This window comes from Aptenodytes patagonicus, chromosome 5 (assembly GCF_965638725.1).
Source record: "Aptenodytes patagonicus chromosome 5, bAptPat1.pri.cur, whole genome shotgun sequence".
Lineage (NCBI taxonomy): Eukaryota > Metazoa > Chordata > Aves > Sphenisciformes > Spheniscidae > Aptenodytes > Aptenodytes patagonicus.
Genome location: NC_134953.1, coordinates 26,559,354 through 26,581,673, shown reverse-complemented (window position 1 = coordinate 26,581,673; position 22,320 = coordinate 26,559,354). Strand labels below are relative to the sequence as shown.

General features: G+C 42.8%; 2 protein-coding genes across 2 annotated transcripts; both read left to right on the top strand.

Annotated features, from left to right (window-relative positions):
* Window positions 1-1,083: 1,083 nt before the first annotated feature.
* On the top strand, window positions 1,084-6,959 carry PRDX3 (peroxiredoxin 3). Its single transcript, XM_076339117.1, has 7 exons — window positions 1,084-1,141; window positions 1,217-1,295; window positions 1,490-1,631; window positions 2,416-2,551; window positions 4,336-4,439; window positions 5,488-5,653; window positions 6,164-6,959. The coding sequence occupies exons 1-7, from the start codon at window positions 1,106-1,108 to the stop codon at window positions 6,215-6,217; spliced, it is 717 nt and encodes a 238-aa protein (XP_076195232.1). The 5' UTR covers window positions 1,084-1,105; the 3' UTR covers window positions 6,218-6,959.
* Window positions 6,960-8,029: 1,070 nt separating this feature from the next.
* Window positions 8,030-21,748, top strand: SFXN4 (sideroflexin 4). The gene is made up of 14 exons (XM_076339115.1): window positions 8,030-8,103; window positions 8,219-8,284; window positions 10,280-10,354; window positions 11,307-11,333; window positions 11,444-11,498; window positions 12,293-12,318; window positions 13,732-13,782; window positions 13,868-13,933; window positions 14,049-14,117; window positions 15,986-16,076; window positions 17,730-17,845; window positions 18,831-18,916; window positions 20,047-20,161; window positions 21,344-21,748. The coding sequence occupies exons 1-14, from the start codon at window positions 8,065-8,067 to the stop codon at window positions 21,419-21,421; spliced, it is 960 nt and encodes a 319-aa protein (XP_076195230.1). The 5' UTR covers window positions 8,030-8,064; the 3' UTR covers window positions 21,422-21,748.
* The last annotated feature ends 572 nt before the right edge of the window (window positions 21,749-22,320 follow it).

Here is a 22,320-nt window from a genome sequence, read left to right as displayed (position 1 = left end):
GAAGAAACACACAAAAAGAAGTTAAGAAAAGAAAAACGGACTTTTAGAAAGTGTTTGATTTTCAGTACTCTGGGTTGTGCACGCCACTTGTGCTGCTCCAAAGCACGCGGCCTAAAACAGGGTGGGCAGCTGGCGGCTTCTTCGTGAAGGTGATCTCTGTTGCTGCCACCATCAGTTATTTAACAAAAAGAGCCTGAGAAAACCTTGTATTGCTCAACTGACTGTTAAACTAGCTCCTTTAGCTTGAGTTGTGGGAGCTTGGGCTTCAACAGCAGACCCTCTGAAGCCCCCAGCTTCAGGGAAACAGGTTTGTATGTATGGGGTGTGGTCCCTTCCACAAGCCGTACACCTTTCCTGCGCTGCTTTCATCTGCCAGGAGGCCTGTGACAGGGTTTTACGACTCTTCTACCTCCCCCAGAGCTAACGTACACCCCAACCACTCTTCCTAGGGCTGGACCAGTGCGGTTCTCCAGTGACAGTCCGTGCTGCGAACAGAACTGGGACAAACCTCCAGGGCAGAGGGAGGCTACAGACACGCATTCAGCTTAACACAGCGCTGCCCATTAGCGGCAGTAAGTGCTTGTGTGGGAAATCTGGCAAGGACTTTGGTTTGCATCAGCTCACAGCCGAGAGGAGCTAAGCAGGCACACGGCTATCGCGCCGTAATTGTTTAATTATGATTAAACAACTGTAACCTGAGCGAGTTCAATAAAGTCAGAGCCAATTGCATTTGAAAAGTTTGTATCTGGAAGGTTTCTGAGCACAAGCCATGCTGTTTGCTCCGTTTCGGTCTGCGTCAGCATACGCCAAAACTAGGTCACACAGGCAACCCCGCCAGCGGGAAGCCCACAGCAAACACAGCTCCCCCCAGCCTCAGCACGGCCGCCGCACTGCGTGCGAGGACGGGGGGCCGACGACCCGCAGCGCCGACAGGCTCAGCCCACGGACAGCGCCCCTCACCGCCCCGTTCCGAGTCACAAACCGCGGCCGGGAGGCGGCATGGCCGGGGGGCGGGCACGGGCGGCCGGCGGCAGCGCTCCCGGCGGGGGCACCGCCCCTCCCCGCCCCGCCGCGCCCGGCTCCGCCCGCCGCCGCCGCGTTCAACATGGCCGCTGCTCTGGGAAGGCTCCTGCGGACCGCGGTGAGTGAGTGACCCTCCCTGGCCGCCTCCGCGCCCCAACCCCCGGCGGCTCTGACCCTCCCTGTCTCCCCGCAGGTGCCCGTTGCTGCCACCGCTGCCGGGAGGAGGCTGACGGCGCGGCCCCTGCCCTGCGCCCGCCGCCAGTTCAGCCTCGGTAAGTGCGGGGAGCGCGGCGGGAACGCACACACCCCCCCCGGGCTCGTCCTGGGCAAGGCGGCGGGAACGTCTCCTGCGGCCTGCCAGCCCCGGCCGCCCTTGCGGCTGCGCCCGAGGGGAGGAGGCGGCCCGGCCCGGCCCGGCCCCGGCGGGGCGGCGGCACAGTCCGAAGCTCTGTTTTCTCCCCCACAGGCTCCTCGCGGTTTGCTCCAGCGGTTACACAACACGCCCCGTTTTTTAAAGGAACGGCTGTTGTTAACGGAGAGTTCAAGGAGCTGAGCCTGGATGATTTCAAGGGGAAATACCTTGTCCTCTTCTTCTACCCCCTGGACTTGTGAGTATGGGTTTCTCTCCTTTCAGATGGGTCTCCTGCCTTGCTGAAGATCATCGGAAGTGCTGCAGATCATCGCTGTCTAAAGCAGCTGTTTTCACCTTATCCAGGCTAGTCTTGCAAGGCAGATGTGTCTGTTTCTAGAGTGTGAGTGGTAAGACTTGGGGACAAATGGCCACTGCGTGCTAAAGTAATGGATCCGGTGGCTGGAGAGCATCTTCTAGCTGCCGGGGCTGCTTCAGGAAGCAGATGTGGCCTTGCAAGCGTGGTTCCTCTTACAGTCAGATCCCAGGGGTGAAGACATTGCCTTGCAGTTTGGGGTAATGTTGGAGGCTCTCTCCTTTTAAGCAGCAGGGCCAGCAGAACTGCAGCTAGACGACTCCAGAGCAAAAGGTGAACAGATGGAATTGAGCCTGTCCAGAAGACTTGAATTGCCAAGAGCATCCTGGTGTATCGGGGCACATGGGGAAGGATTTAACCTGCAGTCCTTTCTGCTATAGTTTCCAAAAACTCTATGTCTAGAGAGTGTCTAGCAGAGACAGTTTCTCCATCTCTGCAAAAAATGTCTAGAACTAAGAGTTGAAAACTGGTATGCCAGCTAGGTGGCTATGGCTGTTGCTTTGAGACTGACTGAAACTAATCTTGAGCAGGAAACATGGTTAAAATTATCAGGCTAAAGAAAATGCTCTGCTGCATTAGTGCCTAGAAACAGACATGGGAGTCTTTTCTAAAAAATTCTCTGAAAAGATTGCAGAATCATTACAGCCTGTTCTCTCTTCCTACCCAGCACCTTTGTCTGCCCCACAGAAATTGTGGCTTTCAGCAACAAAGCAAATGAATTCCATGACGTGAACTGTGAAGTGGTGGCAGTTTCTGTGGATTCTCATTTTTGTCATCTGGCCTGGATAAATACACCACGAAAGGTATGAATTGAGCAGCTGTTTGGGGCTTTCTCTGTTGGTTTATTCTCTTTTCACAAGAGCTCCTGAGGAGTTGAGTGAACAATTGTGCAAACACCGATTTCAATAGACTGCCTGAAGTGATACGTGAAGTAATTAACTTCTACATTTGATGACCTAATTCTGACCTCAGTCTTTGTTTTCTTGCTCTTTTCCTTAATAATTTGGGGTTTTTTAAATCTTTGTTTCACTCTTGATAGTCTTGTAGGTTACATCATATCCTTATATGTTTATCTTGAAAGACAAATACTCAGTATACATGTCACCGTCCTAAGCTGTTTGTTACAGCTGATGGTTTGTGTGCACTCTCACAGAAAATGAACAGCAGCTGTTTAGTCATTATTGTTAACCAATACCGAACAGTGGTGGCTTCAGAATGGAAGCAGAAGAATGACGAGTTTATTGGAGCACTTGTATTATTAACTCTCACTTGCTGAAATAGTTCCACTTCTGCAGTACAAACAGAAGTCCTCAGCTTTCTTCAGGGAAAGAAAGTTATAAAGATGGCCTTTTACTGGAGAGGAGCCTCTTCCACATGTATATAAAACTGCCCACTTTCAATCACATAAAGCACCTCACTGGTTTGGTTAGTTGTAGAGAATCAGAAGTGTCGCAGGAAGGTGTAGAAGCTCCTGTGCCATCAGTCGTTACCCGTGTGGACAGCAGGCTGCAGTAGTGCTCGCAGACTGAGGTGGCTCCAGGTGCATAGCTTTGCTGTTGTAACATACAGGGGAGGGAGGAGAGTTTGCTAGATTTAATATGGCTTGGCTGAACCTATTGAGAGTATTTAATTTTCTGCATGCTTTGTTCAAAGCTCTAAAATGTGATTGTGGACTGACTTCACTGCTTTGTGCGAAAGCTGTTCAGCGTATGCCAGTCAGGCACTGCTCGGTGCACGTGTAGCAAAACACCCTGCAAAGGGTGGAAAGAATTCCATGGTGGCGCAGACAGGAAACTGACACCTGGAGAAGCTAAGGCCTTGGTTTCTCCGACATCTGCGCTCAAAGCTCTGCGTATGAGAACTCCATTGCAGGCAAGCATTTGCAGGATCAAGGTCTGAGTGACTGAGGTTACACAATGATTCACTGATGATGCCAGGAACAGAAAAGCTAACAAACTCTGGGCTTGTTTCAAGGATAGAGAGTTTATCTGTTGCGGTTCCAGTATGTTGCAAAACTGAAAGAAATCTTGGTTGACTCTCCAAATAGCATTTAAATTTATTTGGGGGGGGGGGGGGGGAATACATGCACTAAATAGAGCGAGCAGCAGAACTCTGACATACCTAGTTTGGCTGTTAGAAGCCTTGTGTTTTGTCTGTTCATAGTATGCAGGTTTGTTTTTCCCTTCCTTCCCCACCATGTTCAACCTGTTTAATTTTGAACACTTAAATATGCAGTAGAAATTTTTGTATTCAAAGCTCCTGAAGAGTGTACAAGTGAAATCTTTCTGAAAATTTATGACTGTTGTCATAGGTAGCCTTTTACCACCAAAATAAGCAATTCTAAAATGCTCAGTGCAAAAGAAGTTTTCATGTTCCAAAGAAACCAAATGTTCCTGACTACTTTAAAAAAAACAAACAAAACCAACCAAACAACAACCCCCCACCCCCTCGTGGTTCCTTTCATAGAGCAAATGGCATGAATGTGTTCTGTTGTTAGTATACTCAAGAGCGCCGAATCCAGCAACTCAAGAAAGATAATCCTAAAAAGCGTTTTGTAACAAAATGGAATCTTACTCTTTTTCTCTAGAGCGGCGGTTTGGGCAAAATGAATATTCCAATTCTGTCGGACCTCACAAAACAAATCTCCCGTGATTACGGTGTGCTGCTAGAAGGACCTGGCATAGCACTAAGGTAACGCATGATTGCCGATAACTTGGTTATGACCAAGCCAATCTAAAACAATGTGAGCCATACTGTCTCCTCCTGCAGGGGAAACTGCACAAGGATCAAATGAAGGCTGTAAGATGTTACTTGTTCTGCAGAACTTCTGCTGGATCCCACCCTAGGAAAAGGGCACATGGCCATTATGGCCATTAAGTTGAGAATGGTTCCAGGCCTCTCTGAGAATGCATGCAGGGGAAAGCCAGCTATTCTGTTCTGAGTGAGTGGGAGAACTCCATGTCACTGAGGAAAACGAGTAGGATAGAAGAGCATTTTACAGTTTTTTTACATTTTTTTCACAATTTAGGTCTGTCCCTTTTTTTTGTTTTCTTTCTTATGAAGGGAGAAGAGACTACCTTAACTTCTGTGTGAGAAGTTTCTAAAGCAGTAGTCCTAGAGGCCACTACAGTCAATCCTATAGTTATCTAGAATAAAAACAAACTGACATTTTCTTCTCCACCATGGGAATACTTATTAAAAGTAAATAGTGGTCCCCAAGATCCATTGGACTGGGTAGGAATCTTATGGAGACCTTTGGTTCCTGATCTCTTTGGATCAGGAACTTCTGACATTTGTTTGTTGACAAGTTAATTAATATGGTAAGACTGGGACTTTGGTTTTCACAAACGTTTATATGCAACAGGATTTAATTTAGTAGCTTAATGCGTAAGCAGCTCTTCACTCAGTACCTTCGGATTTTCATATCAAAAAGACATGGGAAGGATGCCAGCTATCAACTTCGAAATATAGGTGGAATTAGAAGTTCTACCTTTGTTATACATCTGTCTCGATTTAATGGTCTTTATGCATACTTTGTAATTTCACAATACCGTGCCAGTTGACTGGTTCTTGGTTTTTGATCACTGCATTAACAAACAATATATCAAATGCTGTATTGCTACTCCTAACTCTGATATGTGCATCTAAGAATAACTGCCTTGTTGAAATAGTTCATCCAGTTTCTTGTGTTTGGTCTTGGAACGTGATTTGCATTCCCTAAATTCTTGCTCAATTACAGAGGTCTCTTCATCATTGATCCAAATGGGCTCATCAAGCATCTAAGTATCAATGATCTCCCTGTCGGTCGCAGCGTGGAAGAGACCCTCCGCTTGGTGAAAGCATTCCAGTACGTGGAAACACATGGAGAGGTTTGCCCGGCAAACTGGACTCCAGACTCCCCTACAGTAAGCATCTGCTAAATATCACTTTTCTAAATATAGACACTGGCATATTTTTGCATGTCTGAAGGGCTGAGAACCACTTTAACGTGAGGTGCTTGACAACAGGCACAGACTCAGTCTAAATCTGAGGCTTTTATTGGTTGGACCAATTCAGTCTATTTGTATGATATTAAATATGTTTGATTTCTGTGAAGAAAGTCACCGATTTTCTTTTAGAAAACACAAGTTGTATTTAAAACTCTAAATTTGACTTGCACTCTGCACCAGTTGTCTTCAGATTTTTTTACTTATTTAATGCCCTGCTTGATATTTAGCAGGAAAAATGTGTTTTATACTTCAAATTTGCAAGTAGGAGCTTGTACATCATTTAGGCTTTCATCTTTTAACTGAGTGCAGAAACAGAAATAACCTGTTGTTTTTATAAAGTATGCATGGATTTTCTTGGATAAAATGTCAAAGATGTAATTTTTTTATCTTATAGCATATAATAACTAAATTTTCTTTTCTTGACAGATCAAACCAAGCCCAGAAGCTTCTAAAGAATATTTTGAGAAAGCGCATACATAAACACTCAAATATGTGGACAAAACTCTTAGTTACTATACACTGAAGACATTAGGAAAGCAGCTGTGATTATTAAAAAAAAAAAAATCAAATTTCTCATTTTCTGATGTTTAAAAAGAAATTAAATGCTGAAACATTTACTGACTCCCTTGTCTTCTTTTAAAAAGAAGGGTAAAAAACTAAGGCTTTTTCCCCCCCTTCTTGCAACTTGTTTCCTGAATTTCTGTGACCACTAGTCGTCTTCTTGAATATGGCAAGTACACAAAATACAGTTGTATTCCACTGTGTTTTTCCTCTTTCCTTAACTAGTTTTGGACCAGAAAGTGTCCTGCATTTTCTTTTCTCACATGAAAAATTAAATTCTGTAACAAGAGTTTGAAATAAGAGGGACAATACAGAAAACAGAATTTTGATACATGGTTTGTTTTTAATGAATTTTGCAGAGGAAGAGATGAATGTAACAAGTAAAAAATAAAAAATCCCCGTTTTTGTGTGTAAATACACTATAACTTGAAATGAATGTAAGTATGTGCCTTTTTAATTCTGCATTAACAGGCATGAAGAACTTTCATTCTGCTTGGGAGATGGTAAGAACTTGAACCCCAGTAGTGTACTTACTGGAGTTTAATTACAAGTCTTCCATCATTTAAAACATTGCTTATTTGCTTGAATCTGTCTGTTGTACTGCTTGAAAACAATGTAGTGTATCTCTAGCTATAATAATAAATCTTAACAGTGACAAGCAGCAGGTGTGTTGCTTTTCTTTCACTTTTTCCCCAAAGATTCCTGTTTCTCTATTTTGAAGAAGTTAGTTTCTAAGGCAATATCCAACTTCTCTACCTTTGTTCGCAGCAAGCAGTTAACAGCTGGCACTGCCTTTGTGTGTGTACTGTGGTGAGTAGGCCATAGTAAGTAGCAGGTGTGCTGCTGAAGGGCTGGATAAATCGATACAATATTGAATGGGTTTGTATTTTTCATCTTCTGCCCTTTTGAGCAGGGGAAAGGACTTAAGATAAACAGAAGCACGAGGGAACCACCTTGGCAAAGTGGCTGTTGTGTCCTAAGTTAGCTTTATAATGGGTATTAACGCTCCAATGTAAGTGAAAGGATGAAAAAACGAGCCTGACATTGTGTGGTGCCCGGTGATGCTCCAGGTTTCAGTACTTGCAAATCTCTTTTCAGTCCCAGTGTTTTAGTTCTGTTTTGTGTAAATCCACTACTATCCACGCAATTTTTCCAATAAACCTGATGTCCTGGACCTACAATACATGAAGTTAAACCCCTGCACAGCTCAGTAATGCAAAATAACATGGTAGCGGTGTTGGTGGTAGCTGTTTGGGCCTGTGAAACCCCAGGGCAGTGACACACTGATCTTTTACCTGGCTGTATCTTTCTCTTACCTTAGTCATTTTAAGTCAACGTGGAGGATGCAGGGGGTTTCTCTGCATTCCTGCTCCTTGGCTCTGCCTTCCCAGGTAGCGCAGGGGGAAACTGCTGGAAGGGGAAAAGGCAGTCGGCCCTTTCCTAACCACGATCTGCTCCCCCCCTGCCCCGGGGCCTGCCCTGAGGGTGCTCCAGGGCTGCGGGCCGCCGACCCCCGCTGCCTCCCCGCCCCGGGCCCAGCCGACAGCTTCCTCCTGCTGGCCTCCCTCCCTCTCTCCCCCGCGGCAGGGGCGCGACGCCCCAGGGCCCAGCCCGCGCCTCAGGGCGGGAAGGCGGCCCAGGCGCCAAGCCTAGCCTGCGGCAGGCCCGGCCGGGCGGGTGGGATCCTGGCGCGGCGGCACCGTGCCCGGGCGGAGCGTGCAGCGACGGACCGTCCCGCGGCGGCGCCTTTCCGGTGCCGAGGCTCCATGGACGCCAACCTGCGGTTCTGGAGGGCGGAGGGCCAGGTCGGGGGCTGGGGGAGTCGGAGGGGCCGGGGCGGCCGGGCTGGGCGGGACAGCGCGGCTTGGGCGGGCTGCCTCCGAAATAACGCCTCGTCTCCCTGAAACGTGTCTCCGTCAGTCTTTTTTCCAGAGGTTTCTTCTCTGGGCGGACGTCTTGGACCCCCTGCTGCTCCTGAAATCCTCCGTGAGTACCGCGGCTTGGCCTCGTCGCGTTTTAATTCAAAGCCGTGGCTGGCGGCACCGGTGACAGGAGGGACGGGTGTTTTGGGGCCCGGGCCGCAGGAGGGGACTCGCCCCCCTGCCCTTGGCGCCGGGACGTCGCCCCGGGTGCCGGGGCTCTGCGGGACGGCGTGGCCTCAGCGCCAGCTGCTCGGTGCTCCTTCGCTCCTGCTCCAAAACGTGTCAGGTAACAGGAGGACTAGCAATCGACCTTGCGAATTTTGACTTTGCTAAGGTGTAAAATAATACCATTACAAAGCTTCGGAGGAAAAATAAAATACCTATACATATATATATATATATATAAAAGAAATATACGTGTATGCATTTCTATGTATAATTACATAAAACAAGGGGCATTTGTAGACACTACCATTTCAGCAGTACTGTTTAGACTGTGGCTGCTGTGCCAACAGTTGAATTAGCCCAATTAAGAATCAGGAAACCCCCAAAGACAAGAGAGATGAAGCGAGCAGCTGGGCGGGCTGTTCTTAAATAATCTGCTGCTGGAGGACTCACGATGTGGAGCTGTCACAGCTTCAGGGAAGACAGGTTTGCTGAACTGCATCACAGGCATCCAACATCTCTGCTGGCTAATCCACATACCCGTCCTTATGGTGCAGCTTAATCTGAAGGTCACGAAGCTCTTTGATTCTCCTCCAAGTGGATATACTGAAAGGAATCCTACCCTCGGAGGGCACACACCTGATTTGTAGGGCCTCTTTATACCAGAGAATTATTATTACAATTTTAACATTAGTTATTGAAAGTGTGACGCTAAACACATTGTTGATCATAAAGTGTAGCTTCTAAATTTCAGGAACTGTCATGACAGCAAAATTCTGGGGAAGATGTGCTTTTCTGTCAATCCACTTCTGTGTAGTTTTGTCAGGGATAACAGAGGAGAAAGCACAGCGCATTGTATGAGAGTCGGCTGGTTGGTCAGTATGTTAAAGGAATTTTTGTTGATTGATTTTTTAATTTATTTTTTAAGGGAAAGCTCCATTAAAGCAAAAGGACACTGTCAAAATGTGTGTATATGAGATATTTCCCTGTCGCTTGCAGAGTTAGTGTGTTGTATGTATCTATTCATCTATCTCTATATATGTGTATATGTGGTATGAATACATATCTGTCTATATATTTACATGTACAAATAATATAATTTACTAAATGTGCATTATATATATATATGTAAACGCCAACAAGAAAATTTTATAGTACATTCAGGGATTTGGAAATCTGGGATTAGTTCACACCTCCTTGAATTAAAATACACTGTTGCAAAGAGAGATGTGCCTGTTCAAGAAAAGTCAAATCATCTTATAAATTCTCCTAAGAGGGGCAGCTTTTTATGTAGACTAGGGATAACTACATGAGTTACAGTTTTATTCTCTTTGTTTAAGTGTACCTGTTTTCCATAATTAAAAGCTTAAGCCGAGTTTAAAGGAAGAGCGTAAGACGCAAAACTTGATCACACATTTGTGAACGTGCAGGAACATCTAGTGATGTTGTGACTCATTTCTGGTAATTTTAAAAGTGGTTTGGAATTTCATTTTAAAATAGTCATCTAGGTGCCTGTGGGGATATCAGATGGTTGCTTTGGTGGCAAATTTTTGAATTTGCCAGCAGACATGGATAACTTTAGATACAAGAATAACACTCTTGATTTCAGTGAGGTTTTTCATGTGCTTAAAGTTCAGGTGCATTTATGTAATGGGTTGAAGGATTGATACTTAAAGAGACCAAGGGGGTCTGAATAATCTAAAAGTTTTTATGACTGTGAATTAGTTGTGTGTTGAGGTGTGTTCTTGCTTTAAGTGCTTTGGTGAAGGACAGGTGCATTAGCTTGACATTCTAGGTTTGTATTTAATGTGTCTTATAACTGATACATTGCACTGTAGAATATTGAAATCTGAGTTATTTTTTTCTCATTGGTTTGTTTTTTTCTCAAATATAGGATGAAATAAGAAGAACCAGGTTATTATTACAAAACAGTGGAAAGACGCTAAGTGAGCCCATACAGAATGATCAGGTATTTTGGAGCGCAATTTGTAGAAAATAGAGGTGTCTTTTTTTTTTCATGGCTGAAATAGTTGCTATCAGTGTAAGATCTAGCAGACAGAATACTGAGATTCAGATACAAGGGATAAACAAGAAAAAATCATTACTACAGAGATTCTAATCTATGAATCTAGTAGGAATTTCTTTGGATGACTACTGGTGCCAAATTGCAGTATTATTATTCTGAAGAATGCTAGGTTGTCTATCATATAGCTGAGTTTAAAAGAAACCCTCGGATCACTCTAGGTATCATTGCTTTAAGCCTGTCTGTCCTCAGCTGGGATGATATAGGTAGGTGATAAATATGTAAAATGCTTACTGAGCTCATTTTGAATCTTTGATGTTGTGTCATCATATAGAGGGCAGGTTGGTTTGGTTTCACATCTCATAAAATGAGCAGTAGCAGTACTTGGGTGGAAAACTTCCTCATGGAATTGCTGGAAAGTAGTGCTGAGCCCTTGCTTTGTTAGGAGGAGTCTTTCTTTTGATTCACTGTGGGCTTGGCTCTTCCCATGTGGCATTTAGTACCTTCTGTGTCAAAGTCTGAAAGGAGAAATAAAAGCTTCTGTGATTCCAGAAAAGCTGAAGTCTTAACATAAGTGTTTAGGCTTTTAGCCATATTTCAAAATTGTTGTTTTCTGTTTTAAAATACCTACTAGCTTAACTTTTTAAAATTAACTTTCTGTTCTGCCATAATGTGCACTTTGGTGCTGTTACACAGCACATGGGATGTGAGTAAGTTGTATTCAACAAGGAGTATATGGAGAGAAATTTTAGGGAAAAAATAATTAAAGGAGTGTATACATATATGGCATTCCATATAAAAGTTATTGGGGAAAAAAAAGATATAATAAATTTAGAAAGAAGATTTTACCCAGTCTCTTCTGAAACTTGATTACTAACCTAATTTTCTAATTGTTTAGACAAAACAAGCCTTCCTGCTAAGCCTGGTAAGTTTACAAAATATTTAGAAATCTTTTTTTTTTTCTTTCTTATTCCAGTATGGCGAAGGTGGTCCAATTTGACTTTTTTTCTCTCTTTTTTTTTTTTTTCTTTTAAGTCCAGTGTACATCCTGATACAGACAAGATAATTCCTGTTCTGTTTAGACCTCCGGGTAAGTTCCCTTAAGAGAAGTTTTGTGTATGTGACTGAAGCATCGAAGGGGAATAGCTCATAGTAAATAGCCACTGTGATACTACAGTGATACTCTTCTCCATATAGAAAAACAAGTAGACTCTTACTTCTGTTAGTTGCATTGTCATGTCTGTTGAAGATTTATTTATTCCTACGGTCCTCCTGAGGAATTTTTTCCACAGTTCATCTGCTCGGCTAAGTGGAAATAGTCTGACCAGTCTCTGTTTTTTGTCACTACAGAATGAGTTCCCAAATCCCTTCACATGTAAAACTATCTACTATAAGCTAAGTTTTCATTTGATGAATGTGGCTACTGTATGAATTTACTTGCTGTGGTGGCAGATAAAGTCTGCTTGGGGTGATGTTTAGGGAGCCAAGACAGCGCAGGTTGTTAATCAGATATAACCATACTCAGGCTATTTATTCCTTATCTCATATAACCACTCACAGCTGTGACAGTCTTTGTTGCCACATATCTCTTTTTGAATAGAGTGAGGAGAAGAAATTTCTGTTCAAAACTCAGTTACATAGTTTCTGAGTAGCCACCTTGAGTGGAGTTCACAAGGGCTCCTTTTGGCTATAAGCTGTGACCAGGTATTCTGGCTTCTTGAATGAGAGACAAAGGTTAGAACTGAAGTCCATGGTGATGGTAGGGTTTTTGTGGGCAGTGTTTTACTTAGAGCTGAGACTGAGCGGGGAAGTAAGGGGAATTTTCTGCTCAAAATCTAGACTGTGCAGTTATTTTTACTGAAATGACATTTTCTTTCTTTTTAGCCTTCCTGCCCATATCTCTTCCATTGGTGAGTAATCATGAAAGATGCTAGTGTACCACAGGGCTTACATTTTTCCACAGCCAGGGGTTGGAGGGAGGGAACAGAAGGTTTTAGGCTTCCTAGTTGTATTTTCAGCACAAGCTTTTTAAAAAACATATATTTTATGGGAACTGCTGAGTAATCTAGAGATCAAGCCCTTAGGGAATCTCATTGGAAGTCTAAATCTGTTAGCTACCTTCCTTCAGCAGTATTCAAAGAGATTGTTCATGTGTGAAGGTCAGCTTTCTGATGCAAGGTGAAATTCACTAGGCATTGAGAGCAAGGCCTGGTTTTGGTCTGTTTAACCTCAAAAAACTGGCACTGCAGTGGGAAGGAGTCGGACCTTGTGTTCTGTGTTTCAGACTCAGAATATGAATTTTTTCTTATGTAGATCGTGCATTTGCAAATAAGAAATGGTGGTGTCAAGAAATTACAAAAGATATAAACTCCTTACAGTGCTCAAAAATCGCACCATTTTCTTTCATAAAATTTGTAGCTGCAATTATATGCATGTTTGTTTATTTAGATGTGTTTGCCTTTGGTGTTGGCATATGAGTATACATACTAAGCCATTCCATGTAGAGATTACAGCATGAACTTGTATGGCACTACTAGAAAGTATAACAGCCGTCAAGATTTTCATTAAATTCATTAAGAACAGTAATAGACTTAACAGAAATATTTCTTTTTGATATTTACAGCTTAAAGCTCTTTCATAGGTGTGGTTAGACTCAGCACTGGCATTAATAATAAAGGTAGTTGATCCACTAATATTAAATGAATTACTGATCCTTCTCTGAGGCTTTGGATGTTCCATACCCTCCTCTTATTCAATATTTGCCTTATCTTCATTGACTCTGTACCTTGAGAGTGCTCCACACCTGGTAGGCCAGACCTCAAGAAAGGCTGTGGTTTATTAAAACTGAAGTTCTTATTCCCTGTCTGAGTTGGGAAGTAGATCCTAGAATCTTTGATCTTAGGTCAGGTAGATCTAGTATTTATATCCCCACTAGCCAAAACAGTCTGACCCTTTCTCATTCACTACTTTAACTACATTTTTATTATCTTAGTTATTTTATTTGCATCCATTTTAGCTTCACAGGTACAAATGTATTTTTTATTTTGGGTAAGAAAGCATCTTGCCCAAATATTCTTGCACACAGTGCTTTAATCACTGTGTCTCTGTGTTTTATATTGGATAGAAAAAGTGAATATGTCACATCTGTGGCAAGAAAGTGTGTTAGCCTAGAATCAAGGCAAACAGCTTCAGGTACTGACTGGAGCCTTTGACGCTGCTGCAAATAGTAACATAGCAGTTCTCTTCGTGCTCTAGCCTACCACTGCTCACCAAAAACTTCTAGATTCATCAAACCTAATTTTCTTGTGGGGTTTTCCTCTTAGGTTATTGCTTCATCTCTTCAGCTCCAGGCAAAGCAAACTTTTTTTTGCCAGGTAATTACCTCTTCCTTTCGACATTTACAAGTCTTCTAGTCTCAATCCCAAATTCATTTTTGCTTATAATCTCTCCTTTCTGCAGTTCGTGTTTCACACATATACCACAGGATTCACCCTATTAAATGGAAATGGTACCACAAAGGCTGAAGTATGTGTCGATTTTTATTTTTGAAATCATCTTAATTGTACAAGACCATTTTGAACATGATTTACAAGTGTTTTACAAATGCACTTACGGAGTATGTTTCTTCTGTCCATCTTAGGAGTACTCGCTTCAACAAAAGCAGATCTTCTACAGCTTGGGAGCCATTTCCTATGCAGCTTGTATTGGTGTATGTATTTGCTCAATGATTGCTTTCCTAATAAGCCCTCCTGAGAAGGAGTAGGCGCTGAGATAATCACATGGCCAGATATCCTTCAGGATTGTGCTTTAATGCTCTACTCTGATGTCTTGCCCCAGAACTGCTGAGAATAAGAATTTTCCTTATCATCTGTCAGCCAATACCTTGCTTGGCTTCCTCTGATGCTTCCTCTTCTGTCCTTTTCTTTATTATTCTGCAAACTTAGAAAATGGGTGGTGAGAGGAAATGGCCAGGGTTTACAAACACAGAATAACTCACTGGGTTGCTATAGTTGATTTTTTGATGTGGTGCTGTGGAAGAGATCTATCTAGCTCTATAAAAGGGGTGAAATCTGCAGGCATCTGTACTGGAAAGAGTTAGCTCAGATCCCAGAAGCAGCGTAGCCATGAAAATACTGCACTGAACGCAGGTTAATTAGCCTTCCAGGAGGGCTAGGTAGCTGAGGGCTACCTAGCTAGCTCTGTGCTGTGCTGGAATAGGAATTTGTGGTTTCCAGATTTTGCTACATCAGAATGAGCTCTGGTATCCTCATGTCGTGGTTTAACCTCAGCCGGCAACTGAGCACACCACACAGCCGCTCGCTCACTCCCCCCTTCCCCTGGTGGGACGGGGGAGAGAATTGGAAGAGTAAAAGTGAGAAAACTTGTGGGTTGAGGTAAGAACAGTTTAATAATTGAAATAAAATAAAATAGTAATAATAACAATAATAATAAAAGAATATACAAAGCAAGTGATGCACAGTGCAATTGCTCACCACCCGCCGACTGATGCCCAGCCAGTCCCCGAGCAGCGGCCCCCCCGGCCAGCTTTCCCCCAGTTTATGTACTGAGCATGACGTCAGATGGTATGGAATATCCCTTTGGCCAGTTTGGGTCAGCTGTCCTGGCCGTGCCCCCTCCCAGCTTCTTGTGCACCTCCAGCCTTCCCAGTCAGTAGAGCGTGGGAAGCTGAGAAGTCCTTGACTAGGGTAAGCACTACGTAGCAACAACTAAAACATCAATGTGTTATCAACATTATTCTCATATTAAATCCAAAACACAGCACTGTACCAGCTACTAGGATTACTACTAAAATTAGCTCTATCCCAGCCAAAACTAGGACACCTCATGACACTCATTGCAAGCGTCGATGCCCCTATAATGCATTTCCTCACTCTCCACACTAAACAGTGATTTTTGTAAGCCTTCTGGCAGAAAATCATGGCTGTTCCTGCCTTTGTTAGATGGACTTTCACCTCTGTCCACTAGGCAAAACAGTTGGGCCAGCAGTACTCAGGACTTTACAGAGGTCTGAGGAGGCAGCTATGTCCGTGGGTGAATGTGGGAGTTCTTCCCCTTTGTCCTCCAGGGGAGACTCTGAGCGCTAGGTGGTGTCCTGGCCATTTATTCCTAAATGAAACTTCCTGCAAGTGTATTACGGGAATGTAGAAACTGCAGAGAATCAGGAACAAATGCACAAGTGCACCAGGTGTCCTGTCTGGGGGAGAGAGCAGTATGTGTCACAAGGCAGTTGGGCAGATGTCCAAGGAATATTAGTCAGAGGTAACTGTTTTCCTTTTTCTGTCTTTGTATTCATACTGCTATTGTCCTATACATAATAATGTTGAATTTTTTTTTATCGTAATATTTTGTGTTCTTATCTAAAAGAGTGATTACAAAAACCTTCAGCAACTAGAGAACATACATATTTTGTTGCAATGTTAAACCAAGGCATTTGTTTATTTTTATAGATGGTAACTACGTACTAAGTCACAGATTTATCTTCCTAAACTGTTGCACATACTGAAATACTGCACATTTTTTTTAATAGAAGGTGCCTGTTTCCTCCCAATGCCTTAGGCTCTTCCTCTTGTCTTCATGAATCGATACACGTTGAAGAGTTCGTTAACGCAACTGGTCGTCAGAAAACTTCTACCTGCTCCTCTTCTTGGTGAGTGTAAAGAAACGGTACATCGTGCAGCTGGTCTGAGGGCCATTTGCTGCCCCATCTGACTGTGTAATTTTCTTGCCCTTGCACAGATGTGGTCTGACTGTTTCCTAGCCGCCTTGTCTGACTGCCTTTGCTGGGTACTGTTATTTCTGTTTGAGAGTTAACACTCACTGATCAGTGTAGCTGACCTCTATTTGATGCTTGCTGGTTTTTAGTTTTAGAGCTCCAGAGCACTCTTCTGACCTTTGTATGCATGACATGCAACCGTTTCTCCAAAGATATCCAGGGATGCAGTTGGCATTTTTCTTTGGCTTGGACATTATACCTGAAACCATCAGGACTGCCAGGAGGGATCAGGAGGGCAGTAGCACTCGAACGGTGTGGCACATACATGACACCAGAGCGTGACACAGCTATGTAACTACTGGCGTAGTTCCTACTCAGGTTGGGGCTACCTAGCTGGCTACCTAACTGCTGACTGTGTAGAAAGTGGGAGTTGTTATAACAGAATATTATTAACCTTGCAAGGTAATGAGACTCAGTTCATTACTGGAACAGCTCTACTGACATGGTGAAGTTGCACCAGGACAAGTTTAACTATTTGATGTTGTTAACTGTTTTTCTAATGCCATTAAAGAAAATTTTGGCCTTTCCTAGGGGAAACCGGCAAAATTAAAACAAATGTCATCTCCTCTGTTCCAACTTATGTGAGATGGCTACCCAAATCTTTCCGAGGACCTGCATAAGAGCTTTCTGACTTGTTTCCCTTGGAGCAGGTGTTAAAGTGTGCTTCCATTTTCTTAAATATAGAGAGAAACCTGAGGGTAATTGATTAGTATTAGTCCAGCATTTGAAAAGTGCCATCTATTACACTGATGTCTTTATTGAACAGCCCTGCCAAAATCTAATAAAAAGAGAAATCTACTATTTCAAACAAGGTCAGTTTGCCAGACTATGCCCTGTTACGCCTAGACCTTGGTCTAGAAAAGAGAAAGAAGAAAACCAGCTAGATGACTAACTCCCATTTGATATGGCCTTTATAAGTGCCAGTGGTTTAGGCTTGTGTTTTCAGTGACTGACTGTGGGATGGATGTTTTCAGGTACCTTGTAAAGCTGGGTCTGGAGGAAACTGAAACATTCTCATCTACGATCCAGCTGAAGCACTGCCACTTGTGACAGACACACAGCTGGGCAGAGAAGTGCCATAATGGAACATATTAGAGCCAGTGTTCCCCTGGCACCGTCCCTTTCAAATTAGGGATGCAGCCTTTACTTCAAGTCTGTTCCCTTCAGGGTCTTCTTTTCTGTGCTGGATTTTGTGCTGACCAGTACAAAACCTATCCACAACACAAACCTCTCCCCTTTCTCTTAAGAACAAAGTACTCTTGGTTTGAGCTGGATGGCAGTGATTGAAAGCTCTGAGTCCATAATGCTAAAGCACCTTTTAGGATTGGGCCTTAAAATCTCACTCAAACTTCTGAAACAAAAATTAAGATCCCAAGCAGATTTTTATGGGGCAGTCTTTTCTTAAGCTGCCAGGTTATTCAGTTGTGAACTGTTGAACTGGAAATGTAAAATGCATGTAATTATGAATGTTACTATTGAGATAGTCCTTTTGGATCTTTTAAAGCAAAATCCTCTTCAACCCTGCAGGCTTGATGAGTGCATTTACTGTGGCAGTGGTGAGAAGCCCAGAATTTGAGAATGGAATTGAAGTGATGGACAGGAATGGCAAGGTTGTAGGACTGTCACGGAAGGCTGGTGAGAAGGTAGGTGAGGGGGTGAAGGCCTCTCTTGACTTGCCTTTCATTGTCGGCTAAGAGCTGAATGTGATGCTGGGAGTAGATAGAGTTGGATATATTGAAATGAGGAATCCCAGATCAGGTGCTGGATCTTTGGGTAGGCTTGGACTAGGTCTCTGAAACCAGGTTGGCACCTGTCTTGTGTCTTCAAGGGTTGGCAGCCTCCCCAGCCCAATATACCGAGTGCCAGAGTTGAGCCACAGAGACGCTAGCACAGGCATTTCTGCTTTCCCTGCTCACAGAAGGAGACTCTTGGACCTTCTCCTGATGGGACACCTCAGAGAAAAGCTCTGTATTGTACATATCACATGCACCTTCTGTAGAGGGAATATCATTTAAAGGCTGTGCCTCCTAAAGGGTAATGCCCTGATCTACAGTGTGCTAGTGCATTTTATCCTTGGGCTCCAGTTGCTGACTCTGTATTTGCTCCTCGCCTTGCTCATCAGCATCCACTGTAGAGTCTGGCACAGGAACTAGAGCAAGGAGTCATATTTTATGTGCTCTCAGTGACCCTCCTTTTCTATGCTGCTATCCAGAGGGGAGGAAACAGCTAGATGAGCATAAAGATTTGTGGACAGCTGGAGAAAGAACTTCAGATTTGATACAGGATAGTTAGGATGCCCAGAAGGTATAACCATTTGGAAGAAGTTCAGCGCAACTTAAAAAAAGCAAGCTTCAGCAAAATTATTGTTGTGGTAGGAAAACTTGATATGGCATGAGTAGTTTCACCTCCCTTTTAAGGTATTTCTTAGTCACAAGTGGAATATGTGCCACTTGTAGGAGTTTAGTTTCCATTTAAGAAAGAATTCCTCTAACAAATGTTTTTATCCCTCATTAACCTGTTGCTTGAAACCCCAGAGTATTAGACAAAAAAGTGCTCACAGAAGCATGCAGTAATTGAAGCTGCACAGAGCACTGCTTTAACAACATTTATTTTTCTCTCTCCCTGGAGGCCGTTAAAGAAACAGCATTGTCAAGAGCAGTCTTGTTTGGGACAACATTCTTCCTGCCAGCTGTGCTTACACACTTTGTGGAAAGGTAGGAGGTACTGCAAAAGGGCTGGGGGTGCCTGGTCAGTGTGTATTCTGGTTTTAAGTCTGACTGTCACCACTTGCCAATTTTTCTTGGGTTTGCAGTATTACTTGCCTTGGTAGAAGTGATTATCTGGGAAGTTTCTGTTCAGCAACTGTGATTCATTTAGATAAGTAAGTGAATCTGGTTATGTCCGCATCCATGCTTCAAGGATTTGCAGGAGGTTGTGTAAAACTATGAGGGTTTCTTCTCTGCTCCCATGCAGGAAATAAGTTTGTGCTCTCCTGACAGGCTGTTTTCCAGTACCTAGGGTCCGTAAATTGATTTGAGTCCCTGTGTCTGGTGTCAAGGTTGTTCACAGCACTTAGCTTAGATTTGTTATTTCTGAAGAGGTCATATGGCACTTAAATTTACAACTAAAACTGGATCCCAACTTCCAAATAGTTTTTCATATATTGTAAAACATGTTTTTGCTTTTGCAACATTTAGAAACCTTATATAATAAGAAGAATTCATTGTTTGGTTTATGAGAGAATTCTTAGCCTGCTCTGAGCTTTTGGTAGGGATCATCTGTCTCATGTAAATAATACAGGTAGGGATCATCTATGTCATGTAATTTGGTAGTGCCTAAATCAATTCCCTATCCCCTTTATTAGCTTAAGGGACTCCTGTTACTAGAAGACGTAAATGCAGATGTAAGATAAAATTTTAAATATATATTGAGTAATAAATTTTTGCACAAGGCAAAGTAGGACTGCCAAGAGGAACTAAATCTGAAAGGAAAGAGGGTAACGCAAGAAAAATCTTAATCAAAGAACTGAGACACTTTAAAGCACTAACGCACCTTCTCTCCTTTTGTCACTTTGATCTTGCTGCTTATTTTCTTAATCTTGTATTGACAATCTGGGCTTGGAAAATGCTGCAGCTAAATACAAAACAAAGGGAAAGAACAGGAAGTTAGGAGTAAGAACATAGCAAATAAAGTAAGGAAACATCTTTAGGATTCGTAAGCCTAGGTTACTACTAATTTCAGTAAAATTTCAACCACTAAAATAGTAGCTAATGCTCTTTGTCTCACTGTCAGATTATTTTTCAAGCCCAAACTGACATACTTACTTTTTCAATGTCTTGTACAGGGCAAAATTTGTGAAAACTCCACGTGCTTTGGCTTCAGTGAGAATGCTTATGATTACGTCAGTACTAGCAGGGATGCTACCAGTATCACTTAGTATGTTCCCACAGTGTGGGGAGGTAAGTCCTTTCATAGGAATTGATTTAGGATTATTGTTATATTAAACAGTCATTCTATAACTATGGCCAGCAGTCTTAAGGCCACATAGAAAAAATCAATAGGATTAATGTGGTTATGCATCTAAAATGGGGCAGCAGAGAGGCTGCTTGTGAAGGCCCATGTACGAGGCAGAGGCTTACAGGACTTGCTAGGTCTAAGTTGCATTTTGTGTTGTTTATGTTTATACTTTTCAATGTAGATTTATCAGATCACAACAGTCTGAAGCAAGCAAGGTCAGGAGAGCTGTCTTAAAGATTAAAACCAAGGCTCTTCCAGCACTGTTTTCAGTCCTGCTGCAGAAAGAAAGGATGTAGATGAGAAATTTTTCTTTCATGCAAAGTCAGCATAAGCTCATTACAGAGGTAAACCAACTCACATGCGACATGTCCTCACCCTGCCTTACTGAACCGTGAAGTGTAATCTGTTCCCTGGGAAAGTAAGCCTTCCTCGCAGGTTTTAAATGGAGGATGTAGCCCTTGAACCTTGGGCTTTGGAGAAGGTGAAGTGAGAGAGGAGCCTGGGGTTCCTTTCTGCATTTACTTCCTCTCCCTTATCAGCACTGTGTGACTATTCTCAGAAAATCACAGCCTGGGCTCTTGCAACTTTCAGTGGTTTCTTTTATTTGCCTAAACTTTCTGGCATTGTAATCTCTTTTTTTAGATTTCTTAATCTCTTATGGCAACAAGGGTAAACTGAACATAAATGAGGGGACTTGTGAGAAATTGTGTACTGAGGGTATGGCTGGTTGGTTCCCTTTGAGCTTCCCAATTGCTCAGCCCACAGCAGAAGTTCTCCTGGGTGAGTCACCCAAATATATTTACGGTTGGACTCGATGATCTTAAAGGTCTTTTCCAACCTGAATGATTCTATAGTGAATGGAGATAACGTCAATAATGCTCTGTTTAGATCTTGGGAGTGCCTCTAATTTTAAATAAAACATATTTCTTCCCTTATGTGTGTGCATGTAGGAAATGTCAGAGAAGCAAAAAAAAGCCCCAAATAAACAAAGAACCCCAAATCCCATACAGCCTTGCTTCTGAAGACAGTATTTCAATTTGTGCAAAGTTCAATGCAGTAAAGAGGAGTTAACATACACTTACCAGGATATGGTGGTGTTGATTCCCTTTTTCTATACATTGCAGATAAAGCGAGCAGACCTTGAACCGGAAATTCTGTCATCTACAGATGAAACAGAGTTATTCTACAATAGGGGAATTTAGAGATTGGCTTTAATATAGAAATGTGTGCTCTAATTGAAGTGAATTCTGAATGCATCAACAAATTCAACTGGCATATGTGACTGATTGAATCGTGAATTTATGGTGGCATATGTACCAGATTTGGTGTACAATGGTGTGGTCTATAAAGAGGCAGACTTTGCAAAATGATTTTGCAAGCCCCAGCCCACAGGCAGATGTGTACGCATAACAATGCTGTAAATGATATTTGTACCAGAAAGCACTGTAACACAGCATTTGTCACAAACTGTTTTCTGTATGCTTCCTCGTGTGATTGATTTCTTAATTAAAAGACTATTGAATACAAAAGTTTGTTCTGCTGCAGCTTTTGACATTCTGCTTTCCAGGAACACAGCTGGTAAAGGCATTAACATCACTAGTCCTTTGCGTAAAGTCAAGCTGGTTCTTCTCAGAATACTTACTTTGTATGTTTCATTGTGTTTAGTAACACTCGCTTCAAGGACGAGACATGAGTGAGGTAGCCATTAAAGTGATATTAGACAAAGCAACCCCGATGGCAATATTACACTGGTTAAATTTAGTTAAGAAATGTTTAGGAACTGGGTGTCAAACTTGGCTACAAAGTGACTCCTGGCTTTCTCGACATCCTTGAAGCAGTTCTGAGGCCTGGTGCCCCTTGAGCTTTAGAACTTGTTTTTTACACTGAAGCCACTGGGAAATCCTGTGGCTTTCTGACCTTGTGGTAGACTATGAGGAATCTCCACTTCTGCAGGTTGATGGTGTTTATCCAAAGAAAAAAGCTGTCTTTTGAGAAGTGGCATAAGGGTTAGCCTGTTGATCAGTGCAGTGATAAATTGTGCTGATCATATGAAATTATTCAGGGGACCAGGGCTGTCTGTGAAGAGTTGCAGAAAGAGCTT